At 34.2% G+C, this 12,314-nt stretch overlaps 1 protein-coding gene across 1 annotated transcript in view; it reads left to right on the top strand.

Moving 5' to 3' along the window:
* Positions 1 to 1,271: 1,271 nt before the first annotated feature.
* COL19A1 (collagen type XIX alpha 1 chain) overlaps positions 1,272 to 12,314 on the top strand; it is a 347,108-nt gene continuing 336,065 nt past the window's right edge. Inside the window, exons 1-2 of the mRNA XM_051996709.1 lie at positions 1,272 to 1,470; positions 2,045 to 2,138. Of these exons, the coding sequence (XP_051852669.1) occupies positions 1,272 to 1,470; positions 2,045 to 2,138 (293 nt within the window). The remainder of the gene's footprint in view (positions 1,471 to 2,044; positions 2,139 to 12,314) is intronic.

Here is a 12,314-nt window from a genome sequence, read left to right on the forward strand (position 1 = left end):
ACTTCTAAAAGGATGATTGCACTCATCCTCAGTACATAGAAAGTGTGTGTACTTATAGACAACACAAAATCTGGTAGACCTGAAAGATGACCAATTCTTGTTGTGAGAGAAATCAGCAGGTATTGTGTTCACCCAAGTGAAACAAGACTGGCAAATGAAGGTCAGGTTACTGAAGTCAGATTTGAATACACATTTTTCTGGAGTGCCTGCAGTAAAGGGAAGCATTGTCAAGATGATATAGGTTTTTAAAATCAAAACTAATCTAGTCAACAATCCTGTATGCCTACCAAAAGGAATGAATGACAGGATCAATGTTATTTCCACTTGTAGGAAAATGTCATGTTATCATCAGTGTCTATGCTCCCACCATGATGAATCCTGATGAGGTCAAAGAAAAGTTTGCCAATTTTATGAAGACCTGGAGATCCTTTTCACCAATGTGCCAAAAAGAGGACAAGCTTATAATTCTAGGTGTCTTTAATACTAGAGTAGGCTTAGACTAATAGATTTGGCAGAGAGTCCTTGGGAGGAATAGAGTTGGAAATAGCAATAGTAGTGGTCATTTACTACTGAAGACCTGTGCATCTCATGATTTTCTAATCATCAAAACTTTCTTCTATTTACATAAACACAAAACAACTTTGTGGATGCACCTTTGCAGCAAACACTGGCAATTAATAGACTGTGATTATAAGGAAAAAAAAAAACAGAGAGAATGTGAGATTGATGAATGCAATATGTGGGACAGAATGCTGGACTAACCATATACTTATCCTCTCTCCAAACTAAATATTCACATTCAACAAAAGAAGCAGTTCCAAGGCAAAATGACTACCTATAAAATTAGAGTGCTTCTCTAAAGAGGAACAGTTTGTTGGTAACTGGGAGGGAAAGTTGAGCTAACACATATTTGACAACAGTGGAGAGGAAAAGGAGTGGTTAGCATTTAGAGATTTGGGATATAGCACTACTTTTGCTTAGTTTTATGTTGATGATAAACTGAATTTCTTCTGCCTTCTTACTCTGCCAAGAATACTGAGCCCTTCTTAGAGATGGATGAATTGTCCTGCTGGTAAACCTTGTGAAATTCTCATGTTTCATTTAGCAGCTTCTGAATTTCCCCATTATTTCATCAAACCAGTTTTGACCCAGATTAGCAAATACAGGATTTCCCTCCTTTATGAAACCCTAAAGACTATTTTTGAGCCAAAGACCTATGAAGTCCTCAGCTGCTCAGTGTTGATGGAGTCACAATGAGTCACAATAAGGACATGATCCGAGAGAAATGGGTTGAATACTTCCATGTTGTTCCCAACAGATCATCATCAATCAGTGCTAAAATCACTGACCATTTACCTCAGGTTGAAATCAGTCCTTCCCTAGCTGAAGTTCCAAAAGAAGAAGAGGTTTTGAATGCCATTAGACTCCTTTTGTGTGGCAAAGCATCTGGTTTTAATTCTATACCAGCTGGTAGTTAAAAGATACAGTATCCATTGCTGATACAAAAGCCATCTTAAATTTTCTGGGTTATATGGCAAGAGTAGGTTATCTTCCAGAAGTTCAAGGATACCTCCATTGTCCATCTCTATAAAATTAAAGGAAATAGATTGTCCTATTACAATCCCAGGAAGTAAGATTCTTGCTGGTAAGATTCTTGCCAGCGTCCTCCTCTATAGAATGATCCTTCACTTGTTAGATGGACATCTACCTGAAAGCCAATGTGACTTCAATAAGGGCTGAAGAATGGTCATTGTGGTGTTTGCTGTCTGATAACTCCAGGAGAAATACCAGGAGTAGAACAGATGTCTGTACACAATGTTTGTAGATCTGATCAAGAACTTTGATACTGTCAGTCATAAGGGTTTATGGAAAATTATGTCAAAATTTAGTTGCCCAGAAAAGATCATCAATATGGTACCTCAATTTTACAATGTCAGAACACAGGTTTTGGATAATGGATAATACTCTTATATTTTCCCCATCACCAGTGAAATAAAACAAAGTTGTATGTTTACTCCCATGCTTTTTAGTATGATGTTTTCAGCTATGTTACCAATGAGGATGAAGTTCAGCTACTGCAGTGATGGTAATTTCTTCCACTTGAAAAAACTTCAAGCCAAAACTAAAGTAGAAGTAGTGTTTGTGCATGGTTTTTTGTTTGCAAATGGTTGTGTAGCCTCTGAAGCTGAGAAACAACAAATTATGGATTGATTCTTTTCTGCTAATGCTAATTTTGACCTAACAATTAATACCAAGAAAACAGTAAGTTCTTTATCATCCAGCATACTATCTATACGTGGAGTCATTGATTATAACAAATGAACAAGTTTTGAATACTGTGAATAAGTTCATTTACCTTGGCAGCATGTCTTCCAGAGAAGTACACACTGAAAATAAAGTTGACACATACATTGCCAAAGCTAGCTCAGTGTTTGGGAGGTTCCAAAGGAAAGGATGGAATAGGAGAGATATTAGATTGACTGCCAAACTGAAGGTCTACAAAGCTGTTGGTGCTGAACTCATTGTTGTCTGCCTGTGAAACCTGGACAGCATATCAGCACTGTGCCAGGAAACTGAATCACTTCCATTTGAATTGTTTTAGGAAGATTTCTGAAGTTCACTTGGCAGGATAAGATATGGGAGCCTGAGGTCCTTTTCTCGAAGTAAACTGCCAAGCATTCAAACTCTACTACAGAGAGCACAATGCCTTTGGACTGACCATGTTGTTCAAATGCCAAACGTATGCTTGCCAAAAAGACTATTTTATGGAGAACTCATACAGGGAAAGTGCTCACAAGATTGGTCAGAAGTGATACAACTACTTTCTTAAGGTCTCTCTTAAGAACTTTAGAATCAATTGTAACATGAAGATTCTGGCAGTGGACTGCCCAGCATGGCGTGCCCTCATCAGGGAAGGTGCTGTGCTCTATGAGCAAAGCAGAATTGAAGTAACCTAAGAGAAATACAAGATGTGCAAACTTAGAGAAGCCACCACAAATGTTCATTGTATCAGATCCGTGGCAGAGCATTCTGAGCTTTTATAGTTGTGATCAGCCACAGTTGGATACACTGTAACTTGATGATAACATAGTGATGTTTTTTGGTCCTCCTTGACAATGAATAGTAGCAATCAACAGATATTGGAGAAGTCACTGCATTCCTAAAATATTTGTTTTTTGGCTGATCTCCAGAGAAAATAAAAAGAAGGCAGAAAGGACAATAATAATAATTTTAAAATTAGAACTATAGGAAGGAATAGTAAGATTTAGAAGCTTTCATCATATCATTTAGAAAAACCTATTGAGCAATATGGATTGGAAATTTTTAGTACTATGGATACTGTGGATACTTCCAATCTGAAATCCCTAATTTGGAATATCTAGAAACAAGTTTTATTCTGAAGTCATCTGGAGCCTTGATCTTTAGGATCAGGATAGGTACAAAAAAAATCAACTGTGAAGCAGAAAAGAAAGAGCCAAATATCAGAAAAGTTTTAGAACTAAAATAGTTCTTTATGAGTCTTTTGAACCATAGGAAAATAACAGTACTGAGCTAATCTTCTCATGCTATCTTGGCCTTGCCCTTTTATATTATGATCTACTAATAGGGGGAATAAAGTTAGTCTATGGACAGGATTTTGTTCAAATCTAACTTGGTTTTTTAAATGCCTGTTTCAAATGATTCTCAAAAGATAACAGATATTGCTACTGTATCTTTAAGAGTCAAAAGGAATGTCACAGAAAAAAGAGTTCGTGCTAGTGGATTGAAGTCAATTGAAAATGTCTTCTTCAAAATACTTTTCTCAGGGAGAAAATGTGCATGTTTTGTTATCTATGAGAATTCATTATTTTTTTATTGTTTGGCTCTTAAAGATACAGTACACTATCTGTAGCCTTTAAGAGAGTATCATTTTAAAACATGAGCCCTCATTTTAAAGCAAAAAGATTTTTATAAATACTCTATGGCTATTGTTAACATGTATATGCTGAATAGTTTGTATTGGGAAGAGAGATTATTAAGGCTGGTTGTTCAAGCTTTGTTTTCCCATTAACAACCAGTCTCACTTTGAATCCCCTCTGCAAACACAAAAGGGGTAAGATTTCAGTCTTGCTCGATATGGTGCTAAATACATCATCACCAACCCTAGGGAAGGCTTTTCAGACTAACCCTCTGAGCTCTGATAACCAAATTGTTTATACCATGACAGGTGATGGCATATGTCAGCTGGAAAAGAAATGTCTTGCTATAAACTCCAAGCATCTCTCACTTCACTCTCAGGAAATGTAACTTATATCATGTTTCTCTTCCTGGAAGATATTCAGCAGGTCAGAGGCTTCATTGATACTTGTAAATACGGAAGTTCATCATAAACCCAGCCTCAGTCTTGGTCAGAATGGAAGAATTAATTTGGAAGCTGGTTCTTGAGATTTAAAAATAGAATTTTTCCATCAAACTTTTTTCTTCTTAAAGCAAAAGGTAAATAAAGGATTATCTTACTAAATATGATCTAGAAACTTCTCACTTCAACTTGACTAAAATAGCACTGAAATGGAAAAGGATTTTGCTGTGTTTTGACATAATAAAAGAATTACCTTTCAAGTAATTATAATTTTAGCAATGGAACCTTAAAAAGAAAGCCTATTTCTTCACAAACACTATGTTTTAGATAAGAGAAGTTCATAAGCTTAGCTTGAGGTATCACTTATATTTTGTCGTCTTAGATATTCTTCTTTCAAGAGATGATACATAAGAGCTTAAAAAATCAAGGGTTTGTAAATACTTGTTTTCTCTAATGGCTTAAAAATACTCATTAAGCAATACCATTTGCAAGATCAGGAGTCATTCTTGATATGGGACATCTCAAGAAACCAATTTTATACTAGCTCAATTTTCCTTGATAATTCTTTAGTTTTTTTTTTCTTTAGGGGAGTTGAGACTCAGAAGTTTTCCTTTGATTTAATGTTTATTCTGAAGCTTTCATAGAGCATTAACTGCTTTGCTCTTCATTCATTCCATTCATTTCTCTAGATGAAAAAGAGACAGAGACAAAGAAACAGAGGGAGACAGAGAGACAGACAGAAAGACAAAAAGAGAAAGAGATGCAGAGACAGAGATAGATGGAGACAGAGAAAGAGAAGAGACAGAGAGAAACAGACATAGAAAGAGATGGAGAGAGAGAGAGAGAGAGAGAGAGAGAGAGAGAGAGAGAAGAAACACATACACAGAAACAGAGACGCAAAAAGAGAGAGACACACAGAGAGAAATTCTTTCAATTTTTCTTGCTACATTCTAAGGCACCTTCAAAATCTGAGATGAACCATCCCATATTGTTCTAGAATCTCTGAAATCCCTTCTCATTTTGTATTTTTGTGATTCTTTGTAATAGTTGTTTTAACGTGGAGAAAAGAAGTAGGATTTTTCTCCCCTATAGTAAAAGAAAATGTTTAAAAGCTCCATCATAACCTTAGGATCTTTAGCAAAAAGATATTAATGAATATGTGAGGACAATCTTCTCCCCACCCTATTAAATCATGAATCTTTTGGCTTTATATCATCATATACTTCATTAAAATGCTTGTTATTTCTTAGAGTTTCTTCTTTTTCCCTTGCTTTTCCACCTTAGTGATGCTCACCATCTGGAAGGGAGTGTGGAACACAAAGGTCATTCCTTAAAACAGACTTTATTGGCTTCTCATTAATTGGGCAGTAGGGAATGCCCGTTATTTGTGCAGTTGGCACTCACCTGGTCCTAAGAGACCAAACACTTCACCTTCATTACATTAAGCCTTTTGTGCTTGGGCTACCAGACTCTGACTTTATTCTGCAGGGAAGCTTGTGAGCATAGACTTACATTGATCTTTATGCCACAAAAATAATTAACTCAGAAAAGGTTTTAAAGATGCTTTGTATCTATGATAAATTGAAATTTTTAATATGGTAGCAAAATATTTTTTTAATTTAAGCAAGTGGGTATCTATTTAGTCAGGCTGTGTTTATTTTGATTTCCTAAGGGCACTGAAAAAAAAATAGCAGATAGTTTTAGTTGGCCTCAGTCGTGAAATTTGATTTGATTACTATCTGTGATATATACTAGCTGTGTGAACCTGGCTAAATCACAACTTTTCAGTAATCAGGATAAATTTCTAAACTAGAAGATGTAAAATATTTCACTGATCTGAATCAGTTTCCTTATCTGATTCTATGTGTATGAAATCATAGGAATAGACCAAAAATTAAAAGATATTGAGGACTTGTGACTGTTGCCATATTGTACAGCATAGTTCTTGAGAAACAGTTGTATTGAACACAAGAATAATCCCACCTCTGGTATTTACTTGCTAGGAGATCATTGACTTCTGAAAGCCTCTGTTTTTTCACATATTAATGCACCATGACTCCCAGTAGCATCCCAGAAAGAAAATTGTTATTGAAAATAGTTGGGCCTTTGTTTGAAGTAGAAACTTCTTAAAAGTCCACTCTTCTTTCTATTTTGGTCCTAGTCTTTGTCCACTTCCATCATTGAAATCAGAAATCCATCAACTGTCAAAGAATTTTTATAATTAAAAGATAAATATAAAAAATATAAATCTTTTTTATTTACATTAAAATGATTTACATCCCTCAAGTTGCTGTGTTCTGTATTGTGTTCTCATAATTTTCACAGTATTTCCTGAACTAATTCTCAATTTTTATAAATTGTAATTATTTTCAATTTCTATTAAATCCCTAAAGAGCAGAAGCTGGTAAGTGATGAGTAGTTTCTTTGGAGGTACAAAACTTTTCTATACAAATATAAAATAAAATGATTTCCATTTTAAGGTACAAAGTCAGCATGGAATAGATTAAAGCTGGCTTTGAAGTCAGGAGGACTTCACACATGTTGGCTTTGTGACTGGGCAAGTCACTTAACTTGTTAGCACTCCAAGCAACATTCCCAATTATAAAATATGTATTTCTACTTGCATTTGTGAAAGAAGTTTCCTCACTAAGACTTCCATAGACTAATGAAATCAGCAATCCAGTCCTTATTCCTGCCTATATTATCAGTTTTATAGATCATTCATTCAGTATATCTATTTCTACAGTATGGTATGCAAAGCACTTTTTGTCCTGATTATATCAGTAAACATTAAAGGAAGGAATTGTAATAATCAGCTTTTTGGTAAGACATTGGCAATTGTCTGGGCTGAGGAAAGATCATAATAATCACCATACTAAGTGCTCAAAATAGACTTTGTCATAATTTTTGGAAACGGGATTTAGAAATGGATGGAGCCTTAGGGATTATCTACCCCATCTTCCTTCATTTCATAGATGAGAATACTGACAGCCAGAGAGATTATGTCTTGCCCAAAGTCACACAAGTAACCTCATGCTCCCTCTACTTTGCATCATATTATTTTTGTATGTGTTTTTCTATAGAAAAGCTATAGAAAAAAAATTAACAAATTAAATCTAATGCTCTCTATATACTTTTATACAGAAAATGTTTCCTCTATTAAATCTTACCCATCTTAGCCTATGTCATAGAATAATCAAAAAATTTTTGTAGTACCCTTCTACTTGATTCTTTAGCATTTTACTTATGGTTTGTTTCCTAACAGTGCTCACATGCTGCTTCTGAGGGCCCAGGATCCTTACATTGCAAGGTCTTAATTTAGGCTTCTTCTAGCCACTCAGCCTAGGTTTTCACCCTCTTCCCTTTCTCAAAACTTAAAGGTTTATCTGTTCTTAGTCCCTTAAGGCCTGAATTTCTGCTTTTCAAGATAATTACTAGTTATGTGATAAACTTATTCCTAATGTTTTACTCCTTGTGGGAAGTATTTGCAATTTAATAAGGGCCTTTTATAAACATAATGCTTTTGAAAAAATAGATGTGTCTCTAATGCTGAGATTTTCGGAATCTGTGGTCAGCAAGTGAGAGACCTTAGGAGTTGAGGGGTAAGGGAGAATTGTAGTAAACTTCAGAGAATGGCCTCATTACTAAAGAAATGTTTAAATTTTGATTAAGGCCTATTTCTTCTCTTCTAGTTTCTTCATGAAATTTAAGTGATTCAGACCTGTTAGTCTTTTTTTTCTCCCTTTGATTCTGATGAGTTTATATAAATTCTGATTTGATTTTTTAAAATATCTGTCACAGATGAAGCAGCGTGACTAGACTTATCTTATGTTTGTAATGTGCTTTTTCCTTAAATTCTACAACTGGTATTGGATTTGGAAAACAAAAGCAAAAACAAACCCAGTAATAGTCTTTTCCTTCTTAAGATTAGCTTCACTGACTACATATTTTCTCTTTTCTATGTTATAACCTGCCTATCTTTTTCCAATGATTTCCCTCCCAATACAATGTAAAGCTTTATATTCCATATATTTTTGAGATTACAGGTGGTTTTGTGCTATCTATTAAAAATACATTTCTTTTAGATCAGTGTTATATCTAGGGAATTTGGGGCAAAAGTCGGTCCATGATGATGGTATGATTTCAGTAGAGTTTATTGTTTGAACTATCCAGGATATTTTGAGGTTTGCATTTGCAATAAATTAATTTGTCATCTTTCAGTCTTTAAAAAAATAGGAGCTTCTAATATATAATTCTAGCCACTAGGTCATGTATTGCTGTTTTTGGTAGATGCTAGATCTGTGCAGCCTAGTGATGTACTGCATAATTTCTACCATTTTCTTGCATAATCTACATTAATCACTAACTGGGTACTGCTAAAGTCTAACTCTCCTATAATTTCTGGTAGCAGTGACTTCATCCTGAATTGCCACTATAACCTTCCATTTTCACAAACAAATCTGGATGACTCATATATTTTCAATGCTTCTTTGTTGACATATTGTTGGCTCATTTCATGTGGATATTTCCCATGGAGGGACCTTTAATGAGGGACCTTTGATTCCATAGAGCAATCAATAATTATTTATTAAACACTTGGATATTTACTGTTTCAGAAACTCCTTTCAGAGATAAGCCGCTTTCAATGGCAATAGACAAATCCAGTAACATGTCCCTATTTTTAATCTTTGTTTCTTCTCAGAAAAGTGATATCTACTTCATTCAAAAGTATTTCTCCAAATTTCATTTTGTTTTATCATGTGATATGATAAGAATAACTATCAAGAAATTACTATACCAGAAATTATAGGAGAGTTAGACTTTAGCAGTACCCAGTTAGCGGTTAATGTAGATTATGCAAGAAAATGGTAGAAATTATGCAGTACATCACTAGGCTACACAGATCTAGCATCTACCAAAAACAGCAATTCATGACCTAGTGGCTAGAATTATATATTAGAAGCTCCTATTTTTTTATAGACTGAAAGATGACAAATTAATTTATTGCAAATGCAAACCTCAAAATATCCTGGATAGTTCAAACAATAAACTAAGAATAACTATCAATCTTCCACCTGTTTGGTGAGGAAGTGTTCATCTTTGTATAAGCTGTTTTAAGGTATCATCTTCTTAGAGTATCATCTTCATCATCATCTTATTATTCTTCATATAAAATGATCCTGGAACAAGACAGTCAACAAATATCTATTAAGCACCAATTAAGTGGCAGGTATTGTATAAATCACTAGAGATATAAATATAATGAATGAAACATTTCTTGCATGCAAGTCAAATCAACCAGCATTTGTTAAGTGCCTACTGTGTGCCAGGCACTAAGCTAAGTGTTGGGAATACAAAGAAGGCAAAAATCAGTTCCTGTTCTCAAGGAGTTCAGAGTTTAATGGCAGAAATAATATTCAAGAAACTATGTACAAATAATATAGAGAATAAATTAAAATAATTGTAGGGAATAAGGAGGACTAGGAAAGGATCCTTGCAAAAAGTGGAACTTAAGCTGAAACTTGAAGGAACACAGGGAAACTCAGAGAGAGATGATGAAGAATGAAAGTGCCAAGAGTAAAGACTGGCCATTGAGTTGGGTGATGGCATCTTGCATGTGAAGAACATCAAGAACACCAGTGTCAATGGATACCATAGTACTTGGAAAAGAGTAAGACATAAATAGATTAGAAAGGCAAGGAAGCACCAGGTTGTGAAGGACTTTAAAAACCACAGAGGCATTTGAGTCCTAGACACATTTTGGAACCACTGAAGTTTATTGAATAAGGAGAAGAGGAGGAGAATGAGATCAGAATTCTGTTTTGGAATATCTAAGCAGAGATTTGACTAGAATGGACTGATATTTGAGGCAGGAAAAACAATCCGTAGACTATTGCAACAGTCTAGGAGAGAGGTGGCAAAGTCCTGCAGACAAGGAGAGTAGCAGTGTCAAAGAAGAGAAATAATCAAATACAAAAAAATGTTGTGAAGGTGGAAATGACAAGATTTGTCAGCAATATTCCCATTGTTTATGCAGGATATATAGGGGATAATAGTTGGAAAGCACTTAACTGTCCTTGATGAGTTCAAGTCAGTCAGGTCCCTATGAAAGTGTGGAAGAGTGAATCAAGGATAACAACTCTTATTCTTGTATATTTAATGTAATATGGAATATTGCACAGTTAGATGAAATGACTGGATTTTGTATTTTAATAATAATATTAGCCAGTGTATAGCACTTTAAGGTTAAGCTAGGGATAAGTATGAGTGCTGAGTCTGGAATAAGAAAGACTCATCTTCTTGATTTCAAATCCAGCCTTAGTTATTTATTAGCTGATGTAACTACAGAAAAGTCACTTAACCTTGTTTGGCTTTATTTTCTTTATCTCTAAAATGACCTGGAGAAAGAAATGGCAAATCACTCCAATACCTTTGCCAAGAACACTCTAAATGGGGAATTACAAAGAGTTGGGCATTACTGAAAAAGACTGGACAACAGCAAATTTAAACTTGAGAAGTATTTTACATAAGTTATGTCATTTGGTCCTCACAATAAACATGTGAGATGTGTATTATTATTATCCCCATTTTACAGCTGAGAAAACTGAAGCTGAGTGAGATTCAGTGACTTGCCCAGGAACATACAACTATTAAGATCCTGAGAACACATTTGAACTTGTCTTCCTGATTCAAAGTCTCATGTTCTATTTATTGTATCATCTAGGTTGTATTAAGATGTAAGTTGATCTTCTAGAGATTCAGTGAAAACATTCTCATTCCAGCAGTAGACAGGACAAGAAGGATGGCATGTACCTCATTCTGTTGCCACATGTGTTAGAACTCCTTTGCTAAAGATTGCTATCTTTTCAAATGTTTTTGTTCCATATAGTTTGAAGTTTGTATTTAATATCAACATCTATTAAAACATTCTTTAAAAGATCTTATAAATCATTATTTTCACTTATGAATCAGATGAGACTCCCCCATCCTGTTTTCATGATTGCACCAGAAAATCTGGCTATGTTTTATATGAATGATTCAGCAAGTGATAGCAGAAATATTTATTTTCAATTGGAAGTATCACTGAATAAGCAATGGCTAGAATATCTTAGAGGAAACCACACCCCTTTCAAAGATATTCAAGCTGGAATAGTTCAGACATAGTGTTGTCATCATATATCTCTGGTATTTGACCAAAGTGTGAGTCAGTTGGCTGCCTTTATATTGGAAACTGTTGTATGACACAGAGAAATAATATTAAAACATTTATTGTGAATATATTTAACATTTACATGTTAGTATTTGCAAGTTTGTGAATTGTTATGCCCCAACGATTAAAAGCATATTTTATTTATTTTATTATTTTACATATAATTTTTTGAAATCATTATAAACTTAAGAGAAACATATTTTGATACACAAAAAGCAAAGAATCCCACAGGATTATATATGAAAACATGAGTTTCTATGTGTACATTTTACTTTTAACTATAAGTTAAATTTAACAAGGTAGTAATAAAATTGTCATTTATCACTTGTACATTTTTGTTTGTTTTTCTTTTTATTTTAAATAATGCTTTATTGATAGTCCTTTCTTTTGGGGTATTTTTCTCACTTCTCACTAATTCATATCTCTTTTCATTCTCCTGTCCAAAGCTCTCCCTTGCCACAATTAGTCTAAAAAAATGCATCAACACATTGGCCAAATCTCAAAATATATATCTTATTCTGTACTTATAGTATGTCACCTCTTTGGTGAGAGATTATCAGTTTTTTGAAGTCATAATTTGTAACTGGGTTTTTTGTACTTCCAAAGTTATTTTTCTTTTATATTATTGTCATCATTACATAAATTGTTCTTATGGTTCTGCTCATTCTTTCTGCTTCTGTTCTAAAATCTTCCTAAGTTTCTCTGAAGCCTTAATTTTCATCATTACTCTCAACTTTACCATATTCTATTTTATTAACTTGTTAA

The sequence above is a fragment of the Antechinus flavipes genome, chromosome 4 (assembly GCF_016432865.1).
Source record: "Antechinus flavipes isolate AdamAnt ecotype Samford, QLD, Australia chromosome 4, AdamAnt_v2, whole genome shotgun sequence".
Classification (NCBI taxonomy): Eukaryota; Metazoa; Chordata; class Mammalia; order Dasyuromorphia; family Dasyuridae; genus Antechinus; species Antechinus flavipes.